Consider the following 27,530-nt stretch of genomic DNA (forward strand, 5'->3'; position numbering starts at 1 on the left):
AATACGTCCGCGTATTTTCGCGATACACGCCGAGGGGAAACAGGGGACGCTCGATCGACCTCCTACCCTCGTTTCTTTCCGACGATCGTACCAATTCCGATTATCGTCCAGCTACAGAGAGATTGTTCGACGTTTCTATTCATAGAAACCTCGTATGGGGGGTGCGAACAGCCGGGTAGATAACGACCGATGTTTCCACTCGAGATTTAGGAGGTGACGTCCCACTATGAACGCGATTCCTTCCATTGAACTTTGATTAGGCGATACCGGTGAAATATACGAATATTGGACAGGTTTTTCTGTTCGTTGGATGAGAATAAGGTAGAGTCTTATTTTTCGGTTTATCTGATCTACTCGAATTTCAATGCGGTTGAATTTGTCTCGTACGATGGAGGAGACTTTGTTTGTGTAACAGTTTTGTGTATTTTTCTTTTCTAATATTTACTTTTATCCAGTTTAATCTTCGCTATGCGATAGCTAATACTTTGTTTACACGGTAACGGTATGTATTTTTCTTTCGCTTAATCTTTGTTACGTAGATTTTTCCATTCACCAAAATATGCAACTGTTTCGATCCCGATTTTTATGGTTTACACAAACCTTCCTCGAATATGATTCTCGTCATACGCAATAATATCGCATTGTAATATAAGTAAGTTCGGTTAAACTCAATATTTTCCTTTATTTAAGCAAGTTTACTTACGTTGCAACGTAATACTCTGCCGATACAGCAATTCCACAATTTTTGTTCTCTTTCTTTTGGTTTTTGTCGATTGGTAAAGACCTACAATCTAAAATAACGAGAACGTGATTGTAGATGGTATCGGCTTACGGGTCGTCAGCATTCGTATCGGTTTACCTCGACAGTGTAATTGAAACGTGTCCGGGAAATTTTTTCTTCTTTAAGTAAAAAGTTGAACGTTTGTTTCGTTTATTTTAAGCTCGTCTTTCAATTTTTTTTTTTTTTTTTTTTTGGAACTCTGAAAGACGAATGCAACGTTGAGGAAGTAAACTGATCGTTTGATGGATTGTAGTTGTGATTTTTTTTAATGTTCGTCTATTTCTGATCACTTTGCCGACTGGTTATGCAAACGGCAAAAATGATATTGTATTTATAAACAGACTCGTGTAACGGGTTTCGCAACATCGATACTTCGTCTATGTTCGTTGCATTACTGGTATTGCAGACAGGATAGCCAGAATAGTACAGGCTATCAGTTTTACAGCTCCTATGGCTTCGACCTTGCAATATTTTCAGCTGCTTTCTTAATCGTTCCGGAAGAATCTCATTTCGCAGAAGTTACTGGAATAATAACTTACATGTAGACATACAGTTACATTTCTCATTTCTTACATTTGATACCATTGAATACTCCTATATTATTAACATTATCCTACAATTTCCTTTATCGTATAGCTAGAATATTACATTTTGTGTGATCAAGCGAGAAAGACACGAAAATCGATGAAACTTGGCCGATGTTTTTCTCGTGTGGTCTTCGTATCCTTCCACGATTAACAATTTTTCTATATCAAAATACGAAACTTCTCAACACAATTAAGATATACGTGTCGATTACGAAAGGAATAACGTGTTATCGATAATTAAGTTGTGTTGTTCGAGTTCGATTACAAAAATACGTCGGACGACACAAAATTAAAGCTTTCTTACAATCTTTACGATCTTCAAACACGATAAAGACCATCGAATTCAAAATGAAATCGAACGAGCTAAAAAGCGTCGTACGAATCAACAAAATCGTCGTACAGTGAAACAAAGTGACAGAAAATGAACAAAATGAATAAATATCTGTAGCGTAACAGAAATTATCGAACAATCGTGCAAGAGTCGGCTTGAAACATCGTTTGTAATACGATTCACCTAATCTTGCGTAGAATAAACCAAACTCACGTTACAAGCTTTCCCATCTAATCTTATCGTTTTCCAATAATTATCAAATAATCCTGAATAATCAACGAAAATCTCGAAATCTATCGTAAAGAAGAACCACGCGCCACAGTATCGTATCTTAGTTTACAAGAAACTATCAACATGTACAACAACAATGACGTGTCTTCCATGCTGGCGCGAATCGTTCGAGCGCAGCAAAAAATTGCCACGTGTAATTTCTGCGTGTGATTATGGAAACAAATTGTATACGTTGCACTGGAGAGTTGTTATTTTTGTACGTTCATTGATTATCGCGATTCTGCAGGCGCCATTGCGATTAGAGTACGCCACGTGTATCAATGGTATAGTCAAGCCTCCGTCATCACGTGCATTCGCACAGCTCGTGCATTCGAGCGATAATGATTTTCTCGTACGATAATGATTTCCTCTGGCTCGTGATCGCGTTAGGGGATTATTGAAATTCCTACGTAAGCGATTAAAGAGACGAGGAAGGTGAGACACGTATCGCATGACATATAAAGTACCGATCTATCGTATTAACGAGGAAACAGGTAAGGATTTGCATAATCGTAAACTGATTCGTCGACGTAGGACATTCCTTCTTATCGTCAGCGCTTATCGCTCGGCACTGATACGCGATCGTCAAGTAACTTACTCGAACGGCTGTGCGACGATAATTTTAATGATATTGTATTATCGTAACTAACGCTAGAAATATCAGAGTCCCCACTTTTTTGGTATTTTGAAAGTTTTTGTACAGTTTCGTTATGGCTGTAATATAAAATAACTGGAGAAGCAGAATCTCCAACTATCGTAAACGAGACATAGAAAAATATTGCATGTCAGTGAAAATAATAATTGAACTACTTAGAAGGTAGAACGATCCACTCCACTTTCCGTAAGTTTCATAATTTCACCCGATCGATGCTCTATCTTCGAAAAATAATGCTTGCAAAATTGTCACGTTTCTCTATTCTCTATTTTCCAAGCTTGAACTTGATCAATCTTGACGTTAACCGTGATAAAAGAATAAATTTAAAAGATTTATGATTCCTTTTTCCTTTCTTTCTTTTTTGAAAAATAAAAGATTATGTCTCGCTAGGATAATATTCTTGGGAACCTTAAAAGATTAAGAAATATTTTGTGATTTAAGTCGAAGCGTATCAAACTTGACAAGAATTATAAATTAAGTAAACGTAGAATGATTTAAAAAGGAGAGATTGTAGATTTCTATGAGTTATCAGAAGGGTTGTTACCTCTTGAGTAGCGATGGAATTTTTTTGATGAAGAAATCTTCAGAACCGGAGCAGATAATTTCTTTGGTAATGTAGATTGACGACAATTGTGCGTGCGAAGTTTTTTAGCTCTTTCAAAACAGTCTGTCTGTCTATTTTATCATCGATAAGTAGATATTTTTATTGCGTTTGCTGCGTTGGCGTTAATTTTTTTAATAGTACTTGGAGAGCACGAAAATAGCAGAATCTTATTAATAATGTACATTTTATTTATTCGTAGTCTTTTTGAATTAAAATGTGTATGTTTTTCATGGAACGAAACTTAGGAATTTTTATATAGAGAAAAGCTAGAGAAAAACTTCTTTCCGTCATTGTATGTATCCCTTGAAATAGTACAAATTTGCCCCGAGAAGATTTTTCATACAATCGTAAATAAGACAGATATTTAGGTGATCTCATTTAGATGAGACTCACCGTAAACATGTACACAAGATAATAACATTTTTGCAGCGACGTGTTATTTCTTTAATTAATACGGATTTTCTAGAAATTCTAAGAAACGTTTGCATATTTTGATTGAATCTTCCTTTTATCGGGAAAGATTTTTTATACGATCGTAATTAAGGCAAATATTTAGACGATCTAATTTAGCTGAGACACCCTGTATACATGTGTAAGAGATAACATTTTTACAGCGATATGTTATTTCTTTAATTAATATGAATTTTCCAGAAATTCTAAGAAATGTTTGCATATTTTAATTGAATCTTCCTTGTATCTTGTTATTCTAGTTGAATATCGGATTTTTCATTGGTAAAAATTGCCAGGAAAATATCCACTCGAGTCACCCTTATTATCAACCATCTTTCACTTCATTTACTCTTGAAAACATCCATCGACATCCTCGTACTTGTAAAAATTCAATCTAAAGAGTGTAACACAACCACTTATTCTGCCTCTTATTACAGTTATCGTTTTTTTAAAAATAACTGTGACGGTTATTCAACGCTCCTCCAGCGGAGTCAGCAGGAGCCAGGAATGGAAACGTAGAAGACATCGTTAATATCAAAACCATTCCGTAGAGATTTCGGAAAGTTGCAGACGTTCTCAGGTTTTGGTGTTTCTAATGATTTCTTGTAAACTTTATGAATAAATGCTTCCATTCCAAAACTAAATTTTTTCCATTTCATACCTTCCATCCTCGTTTCTTTGGTAGAAATTGCATTTTAATATTTCAATAACGTACATTATCACTCCAGAAAGGAAAAATTTGTTACTTTACTCAACTTTTACTAATTTATTAAACAAAAGATTTCGATAAACTAGTTTAAAGTGGAGATTAAAAATGTCCTAGAGCGACTGAATCGTCTGTCTCTGGAACTCCTTACTTTCTGGGAAACCCTCGCTTTCAATTTTCTTCGAACTTTCGATCTCGTTCGATAAAAGTAATACATTTTCTGTAGAGTAAAAAATAAGAAAATTTTTCGTTCGAACATAGCGACAATTTTTCAAAATTTCATTCAGCGTGTTCTAAAACGCCGCAAATATTTGGAGACGCGCATAGTGTTGGAGACAAACTAGCTGAATCGTGTAAGTAGTACTCGTCAAAACAAGCAAACATGTCTTAACGGACATGGGTCAAAAAACTACTCGTTACGAGATGTTTTTGTTAGTAAGACATTATCTCTACAACATATGTTCGATATGTCTCCGGTTGATTTCAACACACACTTCGATATGTTTTTTCATGGAGAATTAGTTCTCTCATAGAGTTTGCGAAGCAACTGAATTACCGTGCACTATAGTTTTTAGATGTCACCACAAATAAGAGTCTGCGAGATTTAAATGGGGTGAACGAGACGACCATGTCACAGGCCATCACGTTCACCTTTCGCGAATCGTTGCGTATAAATTCTACTTGAAGTAGAAAACGTATCGTACGTCCAACACGAACGGTTTTTCGACTCGTGTTTGTTAAGACTTTACTGCTAATTTTGACGAGTACTACACGTTTCCAAAAGTTTGTCCCCCACATTTTAGGACAATTCTGTATACAATCGGGAAGAAAAGTAAGCGGATAGGTGGTGGAGCTATCGATGAAGTTTAATCGAACCGACACTAGCGTTATACGAGCTACGATCGAAAGTTATGGAACGGGAACGAAATGATTCCTTAGGCAAAAATAAGAAGGTATTTTCCTCCGAAGCTCGGTTTCCGACAAATTCGGGTTTGAAAATTTATCAAGTATACTCGAACGTACCTAATTATCGACTGGATGCAAGCAAACGATCTGTTTGATGTCATTCTATATGGGAAAATAGGTAAAAAATGTGCGATACAATTTTTCCCGCACCCTGTATATTACAGTTTTATCTATTATACGTCCCACAGTACGTAGATCATGCAGCGAATAATTCGAATTAATATTTACATTTTTGCGTAAACAAGCTGTATTTGGAGAAACATCGTCTATTTATCTAATTTCATTAATTGTGCACTTATTTTCGACGCCAACAGATACTGCAGCATCTGTGCACTCTATAGATTTTCACATCCTGAATTTTGTCAAAGATACATAAACATATAATACAATAGCAATCTACCAATCGATAATAACACTGTCGACCAGACTACACAACGTTGCATAATCGTGTTTAGACTTCGATCTGCCCCCCCGTGGAACCCATGGGCAACGGGGTTAAGTTCGCCCGCTCTTCAGCGGTATCGTTTCGCTGTCCATCATTTCAAGCTATCTGTTTTCTACTGGCTCGATTTTTCCCTAAGAAATGCTAGACCGGCGGCGTCGCGGAAACGCGGTCGTGCAGCTGTGCCGAATCTAGGTCCGATTCGATTGAGAATCACGTGCACATGCTGTTGACTGCACTTTGAAATCGGGGCTGCGTGGCTCGCGGGGAAGGGCGATAAAGCTTACACGCGCCTCCGCGTTCAGATTCGTTCGAACGAGGACGAGCCGAGGTTCGGTTTGTGTATGCATCGATCACCAACGAGTACGTATTATGTATCTCGGCGATAGTTCTTTGACACGTGCAAATTGTTACGCGCGAGACAGATTCGCGAAACGCCTTTGGGATTTCGGGCTGACCAGGCGTTGGGTTATACTACTGATACCGGCGCGACACGTGCGGATCATTCTACGTATATTGTTTCCTTCCGATGTTTGGTTGAAAAACTATGTATGCAATGTATGCGATATGCAGAGTAATAAATATATAATATACAGAGTATTAATACGGTATCGATATACACAGTGTACTCGGGATATTACAGGGTGTTTGTTTCTCGTAAAGTGGAAAACAGTACCAATCGTTTTATCGAATCGTGTTTGTTCGGAAAGCAATATTTATTAAAAAAAAAAAAAACATGTAATGTACGACCCCTTTTTTAATACAGTGCTATGGTATTTTACGAGCGAAGATGAAAAAGAGAGGTTGATAATTGTTTCGATGGATTTTAATCGTTTAGGAATCAATGCTTGTTTGTAAGAAATACACAATGTAACCCGTGTTTATAGTTATGATAAGGACTATAATATTTGCAGTCTAACGTAGGTCTAATAAAGAGCCAATGATTAATTTAGATTCGGATATTACAATTTTGTATATGTATATGCGATATTATAAATAAAATTATATAAATAAATAAAGGTTTATATTTATATAAACGATTCCTCTTCCTCGTTCTTGTATTTTGAATCTTAAATCAGAATAGTGGTTGAAATAAAAAATTAATAGCTGCAGGTTTTCTACTTCTAATGAATATAAAATCTCAGAAGAAAGAAGTTATTGCATAGTTCGATTTACGACCTCGCTATATCGTGGCCGCATTATACAATGAATTATTACAATAATTGTCTATGAATGAATCGCGTGCATGTGGTGTGCGCTGTTTGATAGCTTCGTTTGAACTATGTTTTCATCCCGTCTTCAGTACTCCGAGTCCAATGGAAAATGTGCCTTAAAACAGCGGAACAGCTGTATATTGCAATTCAGCATGCTTTATAATCGCTTTATATATAAATAGATTCTAAATTCTACATTGTAGATATTTTTCATGGATCTAAAATTATGCATCGTGCATATCGTGGATGGATCCTGTGTGTGATGGATCGTAGATATTGTAAATAAATTCTAAATTGCAAATAAATCGTACATTCTATGCTGTAGATATCGTAGATGCATTCTAATATGTATGTAAATTCTAGGATTATATGGTTAGTGTAAATTGTAGAAAGTTTAGATCTACTACGTCTGACAAAGACGATTGGGACTGAAATGAGACTTCAATTAAGCTAGGACTCGAATAAGATATTAAAATAATCGGACTTGGAATATAGTTTGAGCTTTTTATTATTCGAAACGTTCGATCGATCGAAGCGATTGTAATTTAATTAATCCTTTGTGCTATGATTTGAAGACGTCAGAATTATATAACGATGAAATATGAGAATCGAGATGTAAAAATTGAGGAAGATTGACAGATCGTGATATTCCGATTTGCTGACTTGTCTGGGCTCCTTGATTGATTATTAATGTAAATATTTTGCGCATATCGAACTTCCATGCTTTATATTGTAGTTCTGATAAACTTTGATTTAGAGCAGTGAAGGTCAATCAAAACAGCAACCGGTTTATACTACTTACTTTGCACTTGGCATATGGAATATTCTTAGTTTTCATCTCCCACATGTTTTGCAAAATCGTTAAAATTATCTATGATTTCATTAATTAACGATAACGTTGTTATTGCAAGTATTCTGCAAATAGCTTTTGTTCAAATTTGTATGGAAATCAACAATCGTAAATTGCTCGAATCAGGATCAATCTCTTTTCTTGACCGTTGCCTTCTTCTCATCTTAGTTTCTACAATTCTTCTTATGCTTTGTTATATTTATACACACGATTATAACACGCTAAGGGACATCTATTAGTCTCGTTACGGTGTTCATTAATTTTTAAATGTCTCTATACAGCATAACATACTCGTATAAAGTTTTATCATCGTGCTTTCTTGATTCAATTAAAAAAAAAAAGAAAAAGTACAAAGTATAATGAAAAATTGTAATCGTGAAAATACATTCGACGAATAGCAATCGTCAGACTGCGGATCTTCATGCAAACATAGGAAATTTGAAAGTGTCAAATTGCACAGAATGCGCGTGATATGAAGAAATATGGAAAATATACGAAGAAGATATACAGTGCTTTCTGCAACATACGGTAGATAAAATAATTTTCTATCGAGATTCTATTTCTTGAATTACACTCTCAAATGTACGAATTTGCGTAAAAATCCGTATTCTGGTAGTCGCAGTGCGTGGAAAGCAGTCGGAGCTGCGCGGAAACTAGACCGGCGAAGTTTGTATGGCGACGGATGATATTTCTTCGTTAGAGTTGCGAGGATCAAAGGAAACGTCGATGGAACAGAATGGAGGGATCGGTGGCTAACGTTTGTGCACGATAATACCGAGTCAATTGTTATTTCCTCGATCGTCATATCGGTTCCAGGTCGTACACGAGCCGACCTTAGACCTCGCGGCACGCGTCTTGCTTCTCTTCTACCTCTTCCGTCAGCCGTCTTCCTTCATAATATCTAATGAAATTGACCTTTCGTCTTGAAAATGTAGCGTTAGGTTATTCGATAAATTCATAGCGAAGCTTAAGCAGAAATCGAAAAAAGTATATTATAATTCGTGAAATTCATAGAACTGGACCTATTATCGTTTTCAATATTTAACAGCGAAGAAAGATGGTGTTCGACTGAACGATTTAAATAAATCGAGGACGATCGTCGTAGAATTTCCAGAAGTTGATAAATTTGGAGAATTATCGATTTCGTATTGATTTTGGTATTTTCCAAGGTCTGGATTATTGTTCGACGAACCTTGTACTTGTTTACAATTCTTCCAATCGTATTGCGTCCCATTTCCCGCTGATATTTTTCACATTCTCTGGATCAAGGCTGAACAAGCCGAGACGCAAAAAAAGTAAGTATAACTAGAAAAGAACTTCATCGAAGGGGAAGTAAACATGTTGGTTGGTGAGTTTTCTTGTCAAACCGGAATCTTCAACAGCGTCTGTTGTTCCTCTGCAGTCACCGGCGACATTTCGTACACGTATGCAATTTCTCGCGAAATTATACGCGTCGGTTGGATCTTTGTAGATAGATATTTGTGAAAGTTACGGAAGTGGTATTTGCAACGGAACAACAATTCTTATTCGATCCACAAGAAGTTACGAATTCTGAAAAGCTTCGAAATCAACAAGCTCGATCATCGCCACTATTTATTTTCATCGCTCGGTTGCTAGTCCGTCCTTTCTTCTTAGTTGTTCCAGCTCCGCTTTTCCAAATAAAGAAAACCATGTAATTAACCAAACCACGTATGTCTCGTATGACACGAAGAATACAAATTCATGATAATACGACGAAGACTCTATTTACAAAGCAACTAACGTTTGGTTCTTTCTACAATCCTACAATCCACAAAATGGCATTAAACTTCCTAAACTTGAAACTCGGTTTGTTCGGTTTACAAACCAACGAAGATAGAACGACCGAGAATCCAAGCGGCGAAATGCCGATAAAACCTAACGAAATTAATTTCCACGTAATCAAAAGTTTGAATAGACGATTCTCCTGTGCGCACAGCGTTATCATAGAAGCACTCGCCGATGTAATAAAGTCGTAACGCGTGCAATAAACGCGCACTGAAACGCGAGCCGACGATCTAAATTGAACATGTAGGGTAAACTTGGAAGAAATCATACGGAAGATCGGTTGTGTTGGCTACAACGAACGCACGGTAAGTAAGAACGTTTGTAGTGGAAATGCTTCGCCGATGATACTCGCCATGATAATGCTCGTGGTCGTAATACAAAACTTGCGAAGCGTCGTCAGCCACCTGTCAGCACGTCCTCGCTCACACGTGTCTCACATCATTGACGTAAATCGCGATACACGGAATACGGTAAATTAGCTTACGATGGAAATCGAGGAATTTTGTTTTTAAAACAAGAATGGAATACCAAGATGGGTACGTGTAAGAAAACATTTTAATGGCTTGTCATTTCCAGTTTACGTATTTTGAAATACGAGGGAGGTTGATGAAAATTTGGAATATTGAAAAGTTTAAACATGAAGTTTGGACACGTTTTATTTAATTAGATAGAAGGTGCTCACGAATATCTGATAAATAGAGATATAAAGAAACGATAAGATGTATACAATCTGCAAAGGTGTATATAAAATATGCTAAGCATAGCGTCCGTTGTAACATTTAACGAAAGAAATCTCCGTTTGCGAACATCAAACTCAATTTGTTTAGTTACGTTTATAAAGACATGGATTTGTATGACCATCTGTAGTCTGTCTACATATAATTAGATAATTATAAAGCAAACTTTATTATGGGGTATAATGTTAAAGATTGAAGAAATGATTCTCTAGCCGAAATTCAGAGAGTGTTAAAATTTGCAAGTCCATAAAGCAAGATTTTTGTGACGTTCGTTGATAAATGTAACGAAGGACGATCAAATTCTTTGAACGTGAATGAATCTTTTTAATTAATTACAATTCCTTTAGTTACAGAAATCTATGTAATAACCAGATATTCTTAATTTTAGTGGTAAAAGTTTGAAGAGTTAAAGAAATTCAAGACATTAAAGAATCGCGATAATTACTCTAATTACACTGTCAAACATAGGGCAAGAATCAAAATGCAACATTTCAAAGAAACGAAAGAAAAGGGATCGAAGGAACGAATAGATCGTATTTTTATGTATTTCGTCAAACGAGCAACGAGAACACGGTTCAACCATACACTACTATAATATCATTTCTTTATTTAGGAGGGCAGTCACGGTGAACCAGAGCGAGCACCTAACACGCAGCATTTACGATAGGCCAGACTCAATAGGTTAATAGTAGGGTTTACACTAATCGAATGGGACGGAACTCGAGCGAACCGAGAGCAGAGTGAGTGGCGAAAATAATTCAGCTTAGTGATCTAATTCACCTATTGCCTCGTTCGGTCCTGGTTAAACGATGAAACATGATTGTGCCTCTGGCTGAACAGTAATTGGCATAATTGTTTCCCAACCGACTCGACATTTACAAGATTCTTTCTCAACTTGAACAATTATTCGACAAAGATATCGAATATCTTCTTTAAAAATCTTCCAATCCATCCTTAACGTAACTGTTTCTCAAATGTCTAAAAATTTCAAAGATTCTTTCGCAAGTCAAGGAATCATTCGCAAATTATTCGATAAAAATACGAGATATTTTCTGTGAAAATATTTTAAATCATACGATTAATATAATCGAAACACAACATAACGCCAAACGTTTCAAAATTCGAAAGATCCTTTCCTAATTTAGAGAATTATTTACCAATTATTCCATAAAACTATAAAATATTACGTTGACAAATTTTCGAAAAGAAATATATCCTTTTAAGCGTGATTCGATCGTATTATCACTTTTCGGTCTAATCATCCGACAGAGTGATATTTCATTGAGTTAAAGTTGTATTAACCTAGTGCACTGTTATTGCACAGTAACTCTATCTAATTCAGCTGATCGTTAGTCTCAATGCACGCGGTGGAATAATTTTCTGGCTGACACCAGGCCAAATTGCAATTGTCCGCTGTCGCTGCGCCTTTAATCGATGAATTTAAGAACAAGTGGCCCGGTTCTCGTTTCCATTTCGATCATAAATCATTCGCTCCTTAACCCTTCGAATTAGACTCTATAATTTATTGGCACCGATCCGTCCGCTCAACGTGTCCTCGAGTTGATTATTAAGAACGGTTAAACTTCGAATAATCGTAGAATTAAACTCTTACAATTCCATTTCTTAATTTCCAGATCCATGCGTGTGTAGAAAAAATTACATCTACCAATTGAAAACGAGCGTCGAATTTTGCTATTTTCTAACATTCGATACTATTATTTTTAAGATCCTATTTATCTTATTTCCCATTTAATTTAGCAATTTTACACTTTCGAAATTCCTATATAAATCGATGGAAATGCACGGTCTACTAATTAGCAAAAGTAACATGCCGTAATTCAAACGATGCTTTATATGCGGTTCAACTGCACGGTTCAACTAATCTACAGCTGAACGATCTAAGCTTCCTGAATTGACTCGTTGGACGGATGCGTGCATTATGCAGAGGATGGTGGGGGAGGGTGCGTTGCTAGAAAGAGCCGCGAAAGAGACACGTGGAAGAAGTAGGTCTCCGCCAGTGTTCGTCGAGGATCATCCTAATCTGTGTTACCATCCGTACTTACCTCATTGTCGTTGACTGATCATGCACCTTGCTCATGCACATCGCCCCCCGCAGTGTTGCAAGGCATTAGTGCACGCGGCCTGACCTCTGGCCAAGCTATCGTCGTCGGCCGACTGACGCTGCTCCTCTGCACGATTGACACACAACGTTATCGTGATTATCGTTAATAAGCGGCAGACACGCAAATCTACCGAGCAAATTTTGTCACCAGGACCTGACTCGTTCTTGTCCATCTTTTTTTCAGGCTGCGCCGAAATAATCGGTCGCGACACCTCAGACGTGGGGTCTTCGTAGGTCTTTGGTTTCTTAACCCCCGGTCAGCTGTATGATTAGGTCATTTCAGAGTCGACCGTGGTGAATGAATTAAGAGAATACAGTTTTAGAGCGTACAGTGGCTATGAAACTTATCGGAACATTACCCTTAGCTTCCAACGAAGCTTTCGTTTTTTCTAATCAGAGTCTGCGCGTTTCATTTTTATAGCAGATTTTTGCGCTCTTACTTTTGAGGATGCAACTAAGTGAGCCAGGCAAAACGGTTAAGAAGGATCTTATTATTTTCTATGTTCTCGCTGGTATTCTCTTTGCAGAAAAATGAATGTTTCTTATATTTTGAATCATCTTTGTCTCTCTATCGATTCGAGTACCGATCTTACCGAATATATTACTAAATTCATGCTATAAAACAGGATCCTAAGGCTTCAAAAAAATCTACGAAAATGATCACTGATAACGCTTTTATATCGATCCCCGACGAAAGCAGAAAAAGGAACATCCATAGCGGAGGTGAGGAGCAGATGAAGATCAAAGACAGAGTTTCCGTCGATCGCTACAGAATACGCGACGATAATTGCTCGTTATCTGTTTAGAAGATTTCATTTACCGTGTCCTGTCTCGTTTCTCTATTTGGTAACGATTCTACGTACGATCAAGGAATTTCTCGACGAGCAGCCGATACAAATTGTCTAGGGGAGCAGCGCGTGAACACCCGAGTATAAAAATACAATTATGGATGCAATCTGTCGATAGTTGTTTTGCTGATTTACGCCGTCGAGGTCCAAGTTCAGACGCCACGATCGACCTGGCTGTGTCGATGGAACGAAGTGGTGTCGACGACACCCTTATCGTTATACCGGTCGGAAAACTTTCGCGTCGCATAGCATCTGCTCGCTATGTCGATAGACACATACACTGGTTCACGAAAATGCTCCAACACTTGTCATAGAAAAGTTTTATGTCCACATCGTGTGTGAAATATAAAACATTTTCAGATTTCATTAGCACTGTGGTGAAAGTCGGATTTTCACGCACTTGTGGGAAATCCGAAGACACAAGAATACACAGGCCGCAGATAATATGCGAAAATATGCCGAATATCTAAAATATGTTGCAATATATGCATACTACTCGTTGTGATATTTAATAAGTAACGCAATTTACATGAATACCATCCTTTAAATTTGTAAAGATACGAGACTGCATAAACGTTTCTCAGTCTGATCACGATTATGAACTGACGACAAACTAACTACAAATCTGGCCCAAACCACTTTGAAGATACGTGTGTCGGTGATTATGAAATAAAGATGGCACGCGAAGTCGCTAACATTGATTTATCACAGTGATCGCAAAATCACGATCACGGTCGTGACGAACTTCATTCACGAGCGCGACCATAATTTTTTTTATCACCAAGGAATTTGCTCCGTGTGATCGTAATTCTTCGTCTCGATTGAATTTTTTTTTCTAATAAAGTACTTCGATGTAGCTTGCATAAAAATACCAGCATACAACGTACATTTATTTCGTCTGATATTAAAGATAAAAAACAATTCAATTTTCTTTCCTTTGTCTTACATCGGTATCTTAAAAAATAAAATGCTAATTCTTCCCCTCGATTTCGAACGAACGTGATCGAATATCAATGGCGATTCACGAGTAGCAATTCGCATCATTTCGATTTTACGCAAGCCGACTTTGCGCTGTGTCTATTTATATTTGAATCATCCGAAATCATCTTCGCAAAGTAGTAGAAATTGAAGTGTCAGATTAAGTTGCTTGGGTTAGGTTAAGGTTAAGGTTAGGGTTAGGGTTAGGAATTGTAGAATCGAGTTGGTTGTTACGTCGTTAAACAGAATTTCGTTCACGCGTTAAACGCGAGACTTGAAATATCTCGAAATGAGAAATGCGTGACTTGGACCACTTTCGTAATCATCGGCACATATATAGAAATAACAAGATATTTAGCACAAGTATATGTACATTTCGCGGAGATCGCAAAAATATTTAAGTAATCGATTATCCATTTAAACCTCGATATTCGGTGAGACCATATTTAGCACTTATAATATACTTAAAATAACTACTCACGCTGTATACTAACTTTTTATTAAATATATGTATTTTTGCGATAAATATCTCGTAATTTCTATACATCTTCAAACTGATTTCAAATTATACCGATATAATGATGACACACGTGTCTCGCCAAAGTGCTAATGGAATTACAAAATGATCGACCACCTGTAATTTATATTTTTCAACGATGTCGCGCTTTTACGCGTTTACGTTTAATCGCGTTTCGATGCTTGATCCTTAACGAGCCGGAGACCCCGAGCCTGCTAAATACGCCGAGTTGAACCTAAACAGCGCTTGACTGAGAAAACATTGGTTACACAATTGTCGTAACCGGTTCGTAGAAAACACACCCTGAACGTTGCTCCGCGGAACATGCGCCTCTCGCGTGTAATTACACGCGTTGTGCAATTCCACTCGAATTTTTCGTCCAACTAATCTGTGAAATGCATCGATGAAAGTCACGGCACCTCTCTTTGCAAATCGCATTGACATCAAAATAACATACATACAAAATCGGCTACTCGACGAACCTATTTATATTTACACGATTTGGTATATTAAAAGCGAGCATAGTCGTTTCTAGGGTCAAAACGGTTCACGGGCCAATATCCACCGAAAATAAAAGAAACGTTTCGTAATGGGTGACTTAACGCGAACTTAAACTCCAGCTACCATGAAGTTCCATACGACTCAAATTTTTGTATCCTTAAGCTCTTCGCGCTTTTTATAGCCCCGCTACTAATAATTTCACACGTAAGCCTAACGCAGACCAGCATTCGTCGAAAGTAAACGAAAAGTGTTTTAACAAAACTTTCGTTCGCTACAAAGTTCTATCAAACTTGATTTTCTGGTCTTGAAACCATCGGCTTATTCTTTTCGCAGAATCTCTTCGGCACTGATTTGCGTTATTCCAGAAGAAGGCCTAACTGGACGTTATAATTTCGGAAAAGAGACCTATTCTCACTTAGCCGAAACCAGCATTCGCGGAAAATAGAAGAAACGCGTTTCAATGAAATCTCCATCGAGCGCCGCCAGTTCCGTCAGAATCGAGCATCGGCCTCGCTCGGCTCTTCCTCCTTATCAATCGAAGCTTTTTCCGCGGCAGCCGACTAAATATTCGGAATATTACGCTGTTCTCATCCGCTTCTCGTTCTGTTATTGTTCTATATTTAAACATGAAACTTTACCCCTCGGCAGCCAGTGCAACAATTATTATATACATAAAAGACGCGCTCATACGTAATGGCCGTTCTCGCGGACAAACACCAGAGATATTCAATAAGGTGCATGACACATCCAAGCTTTGCTCTCTCCCCTGGTGAAAACAGAGACAGAGATAGAGAACGGAACGGAACGGGCCGCGCTATCTTGGACATTCACATCGGTTCAGAGGTCAATCAATTGGAAATGAGAGATGGCGAGAAAAAGGTTGGCGAAGAAGGCGAGAGTGTGGTCGCGAGCGTTGGAAACCGGCCGTTAATGGTCAGCTGCGTTATAATTGAAACCGGCAGTCTTTATTGTCGCAATTATTCTCGCACGGGTAATGGACCTTTTTACGTACGAGACGCACGAGAGAAATTTGTTGGTACACGGCATGCACGCTGATCGACGATCCTTCCCCTATCGCCCGATGAAATTCGTGCGAGGTCACGGAAAGTATCTCGGGAAACGCGTGCAATTAGAATCACACCGATGGTTCGTCGTTTCCGTGAAAATGGGTTTGTTCGCAGATGCAACACATAAGTAGTAAACTTCTCTTGCCTATTTTCTAAGATCACCCACCACAGGGTTATTCGAGCCATATTATCGTTTTCTATATTTCTTCGTCGTTGGATCCGAAGTACAGGATATCTTCTCATTCTCTGGTTATTATATCAAGGACTAGCGATGTCGCGCAATGTACAAAGCAAGATTGAATTTTAGGATGTCGAGGCTTAAGCGACTCGAATAAGTAATTACGAACGAGAATGAATAATTTACGTTACGTGGTAACGTGATCGAAGCCAGAGAGATTCTATGGCTCGAGCAAGAAGATCAAAAATAATAAAGTAACGTTGGAGGTTTCGTCTTCCAGACACTCGAGTTACATAACTTGTCAAGTATACGTAAATTTGTCTGATCATAACTAGACAGAGTTATAGAAATGTTGGAAACGCTTCGTTAAAATAGCTGGATTTATGTGTGAACTGTTGGTGGACCTTAATTGGGTTAAATTTGAGTAATCTGCGGGACGCACGCGGAACTTTAAACTGGTTGCTTGAGTTAATATCAAGAAATTAACCTTTCCGCTGCAGAAGCCTCTGCCAAGAAGCAATCATGCGGCATGAATGTACTTACGAGGTATACGTGCGTTGGTAATTTTGTTTCAGACCATCATCTTGTGATCGCTTTGTCGGAACTTCTTTGCAGAGGAAAGATTTACCTACGATTAGTAAAGATCTATTAAAAATCTTCATTCCCCCGTTATCTCGTAAATGATAGCATAAATTAGAAGTTGGATTGTTAAATAATATCGTACAACGTACATGATATGTTCGTAAAAAGTATCCGTAAGTCTGCAAATACTTTCATAAGCCACTATAACTTTTATGTATCTTATCTCTATTTTTTAAATAAATAGATCGTTTATTTCGTGAGCGGTGCAGGTCCATTCGTGACTCTGAAAAAACACATTGGTCTAGTTAATTTAAACAAAAAATATTATGTGAACGAAATGTAAATGATAAAAGTATATTCGCATAATGAATTTACACTTACTTAAACGTATAGAGAAATAGACGAACTACGTAGACCTCGACAGGATTTTTCAATCGACAGAAACGCGAACACCTCGATATTTCGAAACAAAGGGAAACACCATTTCCGAAATAAACGACCCATAATGCCTCTTGAGAAATTTTATTTCGGAGTAAGCGTTACTTCCACGCCGCGTTTCTACCGAATCGTGTTTCGCCAAGGCTGTTTAATATTTCCACGAAGCAGTATCTATCATAGGACCACCCAGTGACGAGGCATTATTTTGCTAACACTCTCTTGTTCGTCACAGCATTGATTTACGAGCTTGTAAATTCCGACTTCACGACCGCTTTGAAAACAGTTGCGACGCGACGCCTCTATAAAGTTTATTTCCGGTTCTTTTATGAGAGAATCGCTGCGATGCATAATTAACTGAAATCGCGTGCGTCCTCTATCGTTCCAGAAATTACGTTTCTTACGAAATTATCGATCCGTCGGTCGTCCTACTAATAATTCATCGATCGGAGCAGGGTAATACGATCGAGCGATCAACTAATCTGTCGATCGAGTCCTTGTATTCACAAAAACATTTTTGTGAATGACTACGTTATCTGATTTATGGTTTGTAGCTCGGTTGCAAGTGAGGAAACGTAGATGCCAATGACTCGAGATATTCACCCAAAGGTCAGTTTACAATATTTTTAGACCACCATGGGGTTTGGTGAAAAACAAGAAACAAACATCAGGCTGAAATACAACGGGGGTCACGAAATACGAGTGACCCCAGAAATTATGTGCGCATAATTGGATCCCTTTAGGCCCCGAACATACATCCGTATGGCTAGATAACAGTATCCTACTAAAGCAGGAAAACCATAAAGTTACTAAAAGTATCGATCAAAGTCGGTCTATCTGGAAAATAAATAACTTGTTTTCTATTGAAATCGATGTTACCGGAATGTAACTTTGTCTAAAAATAAGTTTCAGATATCTGTCTTTTCCTTCTTTTCTTTCAATTTTTTTTTTTTTTTTTTTCGTTACCATCTTTTTGTACAATATGTATTATCGAGATCTTTCCTTTACAAAAGTTTATTAATAAATTACAATTTTGCAAAATACGCGGATATTTCTCGTGCCCTTTCCCACGCTTTCTACGTTATCGATCAGCCGATATTACCAATTTACTCGCATCGTTTGATCAGATTTTAATCTTCACCTTCGTTTTGTTAACCTATTACGTATAAAGTAGCTAATAATTCTACTGCGCACGAATTTTCGAACGTCCTAGCCTGTCGATACTACGAATAATCGACTCTTTAAATACTTTTACGATCTCTGTGACATACACTGCCACCAAATATTATCTCGTAGCTTCTATGACATTTTCACGATATAATCGTAATCGAGTCTTATTGCGGAATTAATGAGAGCTCAAAATATTTCGTTATAACGGGCATAAGATAGTGTACGAGAAAGTTTCTGTACCTACCCTCGATATTGGCCACGATCTGGCAGAAAAATTGGCACCTGTTCTACGACTCGTAAACGCAATCTCATCGTCGATTGTCAGCTTCGTGCAGCAATCTCTTTCAGCCTGGTAGCCTTCGCAGACTTCTTCGCAGCCCTTAAATACGAATATAATATAATTTATTTATAAAGCAAAACGACAGCTACGCGAATCGGTAAACAAAGAAATACTCACGGGATTGGCAATCTGAGTAACGAGTTGGCTCGTCTCCTCCTGGTGAACCGATTAAACGGGGAACGGGCTAACAAATCTGGTCAACAAATTTTCACGATTCAAAACAGTTAAAAAAAAATTTAACCTTTTCATAATCTTCAACCCCCTAGAACCTCCGAGTATCGTTAACTTCTGGCCTCGTGTAGGCTATTCTAAAACGTCTGCCATAATCGAAAACAGTGAGGAAAGACTGACCTCTTTGTAATCTCCAATCTTTACTTCCCTTCGGATCGATCAATCGTACAAAATATCGCGTTATCTTATCCCGGATATAAGAATACATCTCCTAAGGGGAAACGAAAGAACGAAGGGTCACGGGTCACGTTCGAAGGGTCGATTCCCTAGGGAGCGGCGTTCTCCGTGTTTGAATCAGCCGGTGAAACTGGCGGGCACATTTTTTCGACGGTGATGGCGCCGCCGTGGCAACGATAACCGATAAGGGACACGAGTTACACGCACGATAACCCCGTGGTAACTCGCGCATGAGGTCACGCCGGGGAGCGGCACGCTTTCCTCCTACACGGCCGACTTCGTGGCGTTTATATTTAGATTATCAATGGCCGGCCAGGGTATACCAGGAAACACGGACACGCTTAGAAGAAATCGACCAGGGATTCCTGGAAATCGGAATCCGGATTCGTGATTACGGATACGTATATTTTCGTACGATGCCCGAAAACTGCTGGCCGCCTAACTCGCCTAAATCATTTCGCTGACTAGTGACATCGGGGCCGCCAGTGAAGATTCAGGCGCGTTCACGTCGTTCAGGCGAATCGATTCGCAGTGACAGATCTGTACTTGCCTTTGATGTTGCTTATTTGTCCTCGACCAGAGCTATGCGTTCCAAGTAATTGTATGATATATTATTCAGCCACGGTGTACGCGAACAGAGAGGAACCGAAGCAAACAATCGTGTTTAGTTAATAGACAATGAAATTTAAACTTCGATACAACTTGAATGGATGATTACGCTGATTGCGTCGTGTGTATGTTAAAGTGTTTGTTCGATGCTTACACTTTGAATGTTTAAAGCTGTACGATGTTTAGCGGGATATCTACTGCGTGAATGCTCCAAGATGTACAGTGTGCGATGTCTGAGGACGTTCAGTGCCAAAGATTGTCCAGTGTTTGGATGTTACACGAGTCCGTGTTTGCTCGATGCGATTCGAATGGCGAAGTTTGTAATTAACGAAGATGGCTAAAAGTAGGAAACTCGAACATACGTTTCATGCGTTAACGTACATCGAAATATTTAGGCAGTCGATCGGCTATTCTATTTAAGCCTTTGTCGTCCAATGTCTCTACAACGGCGGCAATTATTCGTTCGAGTATTTACAGTCTGCTTCGACTAGTTGATAGTGCTACCAGAATAATACACCGACCGCAAGGGGTTAACAATCCTCGATATTTAACGATAGATAGCTCTAATTGTACGTTCAACGCGATTTATTCGTGTTACATACTAATTTTCTACTAAATGTACATTTCCAGCGTGTATCTTGAAACTTCTAGCTAGTACGTTGCAACTTCGTACACTGTCGAATTAGCTTCGAAGCTGATATAATCGCGGTAGTCGTATCTTGTCGCAGTTCTAATAAAATTTGAACATGTCTTATGCAGGGTGTCCAATAACGTGCGATACAACCGTGTGGAGGATGACTTTGCGCGAAAGACTAAGTCGAACACGTAGAATACATTTCTTTTCGCGTAACGCTTCGTTTCTGAGGAAATCGAGTTTAAAACTGTCTCGAGTATACTTGAACTTGGCTAAATCTGCACTGAATACGATCAACGATAGTTTAAACTGCGCGTGAAAATAAGTCAAAAATGTAGAATACAATTTCTTCGTAAGATGCCTCGTTTTCGAGGAAAATAAATTTGAAAGCGTATCGTGCGTGTGCGTTGGATCAGTTCTTAACCAAATTCTATTTTCTTGAAGACGAGGCCCTGAATCGTTTACTCGCTGTTCGTACCGTTTATTCGTACCAAATCGATACGTAGCCGAGTTTGGGTATACTCGACAAATCTTCAAACTCGATTTTCTCAGAAACGAAGCGTCGTATGAAAAAATTGTAAAGTATATTTTCGATTTACTTGCTCGAATAGGACAAAGACTCGGCGTTCAGACTGTCGATATTTCCAGATATTCGACATTCTCGTCAATATCGACGATAAATATCGATAGTCTGAACGTGCCTTCGCGGTTTTCTATGGCAAATGCTGAAATTGTTTTAGCATGGTAAATGTTTCGACTGTTTTAAACGGTAACTATTGGAATTACCGCACGAAACCACGGTGGGAAATCGAAACGCCAGTGACTCACTGATTCTGTACGCTTGTTCTAACATTGGCGCGGGACGGCGCAACGAGAGCGATAAAAGGCCAGCCGCCCCGCGTCTCTTACATAAAAGTAATAACAACTGTTGGACGCGTGCCGGTCTCTTGGACCAGTAGCCAGGTCGTAGTAGAGAATCGTGCGGCTGAGGCGGGTGCAGCCGCCGCGATGTCCGGTTTTATTCCATCCAGGAGGAGGGCCGCGAATTGCGAAACCAGCTGTTCGAACGTTTGACCCAGCGACACTGATATCGCGTATCTTGATTAAGCCAGTATGTAACGACCTTTGCATTCCCCGATATCCTGCCACCACGTGAACGCACTGACCGAGAAAGTTTGAAAATGGAATTCACGTGCGTCCCTCGAAACTTCCTGGACCATTTAATGTCCCTGAATCGATTTGTGACAGTTTCGATGATCGAGCACGAGGAAATCGATGCGAGAGGGACAAGTAAATTAGCGAGTTACACAGGCTGTCTCGGTGATCACGATCCCCTGATCGACAAGAAAGTGATTCCATGAAAAAAATAAACGGAAGATGTGAAATGAAAGGTTTTTTACGCGGTGCTTCGTCGTCGATAAAATTCAATTTGAAAATTTACTTAGTACGTGTGAACGAAGCTAATTACTGACCAGGTAGAAGCAGGCAATACTCGGTAGATTATTCTACGTGCGAAAACGAGTGAAAACCGTGGAATACAATTTGTTCGTTTAAGCATATTCCGTTCAAGCGCACACTGACGTTTCAGCTTTCTCAATACGAGATTCGTAGCAACGCATTGGATAATAATCTTGAAGCGGAGTCCGAACCGCGTGCTCGCACGGAATCGTACGATCCCTGTATAACCGTATTACCCAAATAATTGGTTATCGAACGAATTCGGTATTCCAGATTTGATAAACTTTCTATTTTGGACGTTGTCCGTGTCCCGGACTCGCTACGAGCAAAAATAAAAGTAATAAATTAGAAACTAACTTCTGGGAATAGCAGACATCGGATAAATCAATGCGATTCGTTCCTTTACGAAACAAATTGCTTATCAGCGTCTGTAAAAAACAAGACAGTGTATTATAATTGGCAATTAAATAAATCAAAGAATCTACACAGATATAGCGATTTAAGAAGCGGTAAGATAATATGAGAAAAAAGAATAAAATAAAATAAAATGTAGAATGCAGAACGTAATATAAAAATAATTGGCAATTACGGAAGAGAGAGAAATCGGTTAACGGAAGAGCTGATGAAGGTAAATAGAAAGCAAGATCAAACACACACAGAGAGAGAGAGAGAGAGAGAGAGAGAGAGGGAATTGCGATCAAATTAAAACGAATATCGTTCGTTTACCAGTTTGCGGATCGATCGGAGGAAAAGGTAGCAGGAAGAATGCGTGCATAAACACGTCTATTAAATATCAGCGGGAAAAAGAGAGGCTTCATAATCGATGAGACACCCCAGAGGGAATTCAGTGACAGTTAAGTCATGGAGAGATTCAGTCCGCCAGCAACGTCGTTGAGGAAGAGAATTAGCCCTCCGATAGCTTGGAATCTTGGCCTCACTAGCAGGGATCCGAGAATTGTCAAAGTAATCCTACTGGGACATCAAGGCGTTGGTAAAACCGGTAAGAATCCAATTTAAGAATTATAATATTTCAAATATCTCAGGATACTTTACAGGCAGTCGACTTTAATATTCCAGTTGTCGGATCTTCAAATTCCCAAATCTTTTATTTTCCAAAATCTTTAAACATCTTCGAATTTCCAAATAATCTAAATTATCGAACTGTCGACTTTTCGAATTTTCGAATTGCCAGACATCCGAATTTTTAAATTTCCGAATTTTTAGATTTCTGATTTCTCGAGTTTCCAAATTTTCAAACGTTCGAGGCCTCCACGTGAGATCGATATTACGCGATGATTCTATCTTTGGCAAACACTAACATATTGACGATCGATAGCCCTGGCAGTGCGATTCGCGACGAAACGGTATATAGGGGAGTACGATTGTTCTATCGAGAGGGTTTACAAAGTGGACAGTTTCCTGGATGCGGCGTGGGAGATAACTGATCCCCCAGGATATCTACCACCTCCGTCCGAGCTGAAATTACGGTGGGCAGATGCTATCGTTCTCGTTTACTCGGTGTCGGATCGTGTCAGCTTCGACGAAACATCTCGTCTTCGGTAAGAAAATTTATTAATCGCTCCGATTCGAACAACACTGATTGGAATAACAGTGTTTAGTCTATGTAACGTTTCTATTGATAAAGAAGCGTAATGAATTAATAATCAAAGAAGGGGAATATAATTTGTCAAGTGACGCGCGAATATACTGATGAACATAATTAGCTATTTTTAAATCGTTGATCGTTACATTACACGGGATACGTCACGAAAAATATCTTTTCTACAAAATTCTCACGGAATTTTTGAAAGATAATGCTCGTGGTAAATTTCTCTACAACCTTTCTTCTACGATAAATATTCGTTTGATATTATATTCTATTAAATATTCGCAATCAACGTTCGTTCCGAATTAAAAAACCATTTTTACCACAAATTCGCACAGAATCTCATCTCACTGTTTACATTATGCGTCATAAATATATCTTTAAATATCTACAATTCTGTCTGATAAAAATTTACAATTAGTATTTCTTACCCGATATTTATTTCAGATTTCTAGTATCGCACGCGAGGAAAACTAGAAAGGTTCCACCGATAGTAATCCTGATAGCGAATAAAGCAGATTTAACGTACACTCCTGGTGAAAGGGTAGTTTCTACGGCAGAAGGGCGTCAAAGGGCGGAAGAGATCGAGGCCCACGCGTTTCATGAAATTTCCGTCAGAGAATCTGTCGAACAGGTAACGTTAATACCAAAATTTGTATTTTCTTTCCATGAAAATAATTATTCGTATACCGAGCACCCTTCGTCTTGGCCTTTACCTTCCATAATTAGATGCGTATTAATAATAGATCCATTGCCAATGCTGCGTCGATGCGCTTTAACCTGACCTCGAAAAAGACATGGTACTACGTCGATGACATTTTCCATGTTAGAAATGTTGCGAACCAACTTGTAGCGACATTATTTTTATCAAAAATACTGCTTTGTATCTGCTAAATCTTTAACCATGCAAATTACAAAGTGTAACATTACGCGATATCGACTCTGCGAGTCGATAATACGACAACAACGATACAAAAATAAATGAAAAGCGATGCAAAATAAAATTGTCGTATTTGAACGCGTGTTGGGGGAAAAAATTTGAAAATTGTGTAAATGCACGTTTAGAAAAGTCAGTAGTCGTTGACACGGCATTGCGCGGTGCGGCGTTGCGTCTATTACGATAAAACCACGAGCTTTTGACGTAACACTGACATTGACTCTTTTGCCGTACCTTTAACCTTAGATGGCAAGGACTGAGGCACAGGCCATCCGACCTGTAAATTACTATCTATGCTATTCGTAAGGTAAACAATTACGAGATAACAAATTCATTGCACAAATGCCACTTCGTTTCGTAACGATCTTTCCTCCGAGCGATATACCATCGCTCGTATTAGAAGCTCGCATATATTTTTAAAATTCTATTTAACTAACCCTGGAAAATAAATTCATAAACTTCGATTTATCGGCTAGCATTACAAAAGAAGCAACGTGTTGCCTTCATGTTCGATTATGTCATATTCAAATTGTCCTGTAATCGTAAAATGAAATTAGTGGACGAGGAAGTCGACGAAAATATGTACTTATCGTGTTTTTCTCCTGTAATCTTCGTTCGATCAAATGGTTCGATAAATTCCAAATCTACGATATAATCTGATATACATATCTGTTATACGAATTCATTCGGAACATCCTCAAAAATTCCTTTTCTTCCTCGAACGATGGAGGGTCACGATCGTGCACTTGCTTCATTTTCTAAAATTTGGTAGAGAGCCAGCCAGACACAACACCACGTCATCCGACACGAAAGCTTCGGCAGACAAGCGTTTGATATCTCGACGAGTTAAATATTCGTGGAGTCTCGTACGCGACGATATGACATTGAGATCGTTGACGTAACGTTACACGTCATCGATCGCGAAAGAAAGCCCCCGTCGATCGGAAATCTCAGCTGGAGTTCTGCTATTACTCGTCTATTTCAATGGCGAAAGAACGCAGAGAGAAAGAGAAAGAGAGAACCAAGCGGTTGGCGAATCGATCGCTTTGTCGCGATCGATCCCGCGGTCGAGCCTAATCGCGAGCCTCGTTATTTTTCTAAAACGATTGTTTACTTCTCCGGGAAACCGGTCATGGCGTTTACGCGTGATCGCAGAGTGGTAAACAAAATCTGTATCGTGGAGCGGGCGGAACGCGGGCGATACGGCGGCCATCTCGAAACGATCGTTCCAGCGTTATCGGTATCGTAAACGTGCCTATCGTAATTAAAGATTTGTTTCACAATTAATTATGTGTACTAGGTGGAAACGATATATGGCGCGGTCGTGGTATCGAGGACCGAGCTTCGAATTTACTCTGATACGTTTCAAGGCTGGGAACACGCCTGAAATCGTTTCAGCCCCGAAGAAGCGAAACGTAACGTTCGAGAAACGTCGGAACGAAACGCAACGCGCTATTAAAAATCGAACGAGACTCGAAGAACCACGAATACGTCGTATAACGATCACGATGACGGTTTAGAGTCTAAAATATATTACGTATGCTGTACGAAACATCTCGAAATTTCGTTAACGCTCTAACGAGACTATCGCGTTATTCTGTAACGAATATATTTTATTTATTTATTTATTTTATTTTATTTAATTCTGGCCTTTCGGCACTCTGAATGGTTTCCATGGTTTTTCCGCTTTGCCACAGTGCGTCGTCTCAACGCCATACAACAATAATATTCTTCCCTTACGCTATGACACTTAGTATAATAAATATAGAAACAGACCAAAATTATGTTACGATCCAATGGACGATACCATATGTTCTTCTTTGAAAGAATTTCAGGTGGATGTACGAGCAAGAAAAGGTAAAAAGAAGGGGGATATATAACTTGTTCTACACGTGTCGCAACTGTTACGCACAAGCACAAATGAAAAAGTGGCATGAGCGATAATGAGACTGGTTTTAAACGTACTTTATGAGAGAAAAATATATATCAAATATAATCGTCATAGCGGTTGAGCAGATAATCCCGCGAGGTTACGTAACGATAGCAGCGGACTGACTCGATTATTTTTATTCGACAGGTCATGGCCGTTTTCACCGACATCTCCAAGCTGTTGACGGAATTGCCGGGAAATTCTGGCCAGCAAACAAATTCCTTCAGGGTGAGAGCCTCCACTGACGGCACCTTGGACGCTCTTCGACGCCCCTCGCCTGTTCCGCTCAAACGAAGATTCAGCATCTCCGTTCGAGGAACCCTTCATTAAGCGAGCACAAGCTTACAGCTTAAAACTACGCGCTTTCTGATAAAGCTCCTGTTCTAATCCTTCGAGTTTTGAGAAATATCGACTGTTCGTTGTCAATTTGTAGTATCGTGATCGTTTATTGTATTGTAAAGGCGTATTTTGTTCATTTTTAGAAATATTTTGGGAATCTTTTCGCTTTGAGAAATATTTTTAGAATCTTTTCACACGTTGCGATATATTTTTAGATCTTAAACTTTTAAACTATATTTTTAGATTATTAGATAACATATTCGTGGTCCTAGTCTGTGCTGAGTGAACTGCAATATGCGCTATTGAAACATGATCAAAAGCCAAAGAACCACAAATATGTCAGTGAGAGATATTTTTGGACTGCTTTATCTTTGGGTTTAACGCGATTTATTAAACATGCACTATCGGCCAATATGGAGTTTCGAATCGTTACATGTTTCATAGAAATAAAAAGTTTAAAGAAAAATCTGCT

General features: G+C 38.7%; 1 protein-coding gene and 1 long non-coding RNA gene across 3 annotated transcripts; one reads left to right on the top strand and one right to left on the bottom strand.

The window, feature by feature from the left end:
- Window positions 1-16,973: 16,973 nt before the first annotated feature.
- LOC117210586 lies at window positions 16,974-24,382 on the bottom strand. The gene is made up of 5 exons (XR_004488123.1): window positions 24,284-24,382; window positions 19,255-19,330; window positions 19,042-19,176; window positions 17,342-17,475; window positions 16,974-17,238 (listed from the first exon to the last, which is right to left on the bottom strand). It is a non-coding gene; the product is annotated as an uncharacterized LOC117210586 (long non-coding RNA).
- Window positions 22,835-27,051, top strand: LOC117210581 (ras-related and estrogen-regulated growth inhibitor). Of its 2 annotated transcripts, XM_033453736.1 has the most exons (5): window positions 22,835-22,874; window positions 22,976-23,246; window positions 23,583-23,805; window positions 24,300-24,486; window positions 26,867-27,051. In XM_033453736.1, exons 2-5 carry the CDS (start codon window positions 23,108-23,110, stop codon window positions 27,047-27,049), a joined length of 732 nt encoding a protein of 243 aa, XP_033309627.1. In that variant the 5' UTR covers window positions 22,835-22,874; window positions 22,976-23,107; the 3' UTR covers window positions 27,050-27,051. The 2 variants fall into 2 exon arrangements, with proteins under 2 accessions (XP_033309627.1, XP_033309626.1); XM_033453735.1 differs by lacking the exon at window positions 22,835-22,874 and having other exon boundaries at window positions 22,922-23,246.
- The last annotated feature ends 479 nt before the right edge of the window (window positions 27,052-27,530 follow it).

This window comes from Bombus bifarius, unplaced genomic scaffold (assembly GCF_011952205.1).
Source record: "Bombus bifarius isolate JDL3187 unplaced genomic scaffold, Bbif_JDL3187 scf7180000008206, whole genome shotgun sequence".
Classification (NCBI taxonomy): Eukaryota; Metazoa; Arthropoda; class Insecta; order Hymenoptera; family Apidae; genus Bombus; species Bombus bifarius.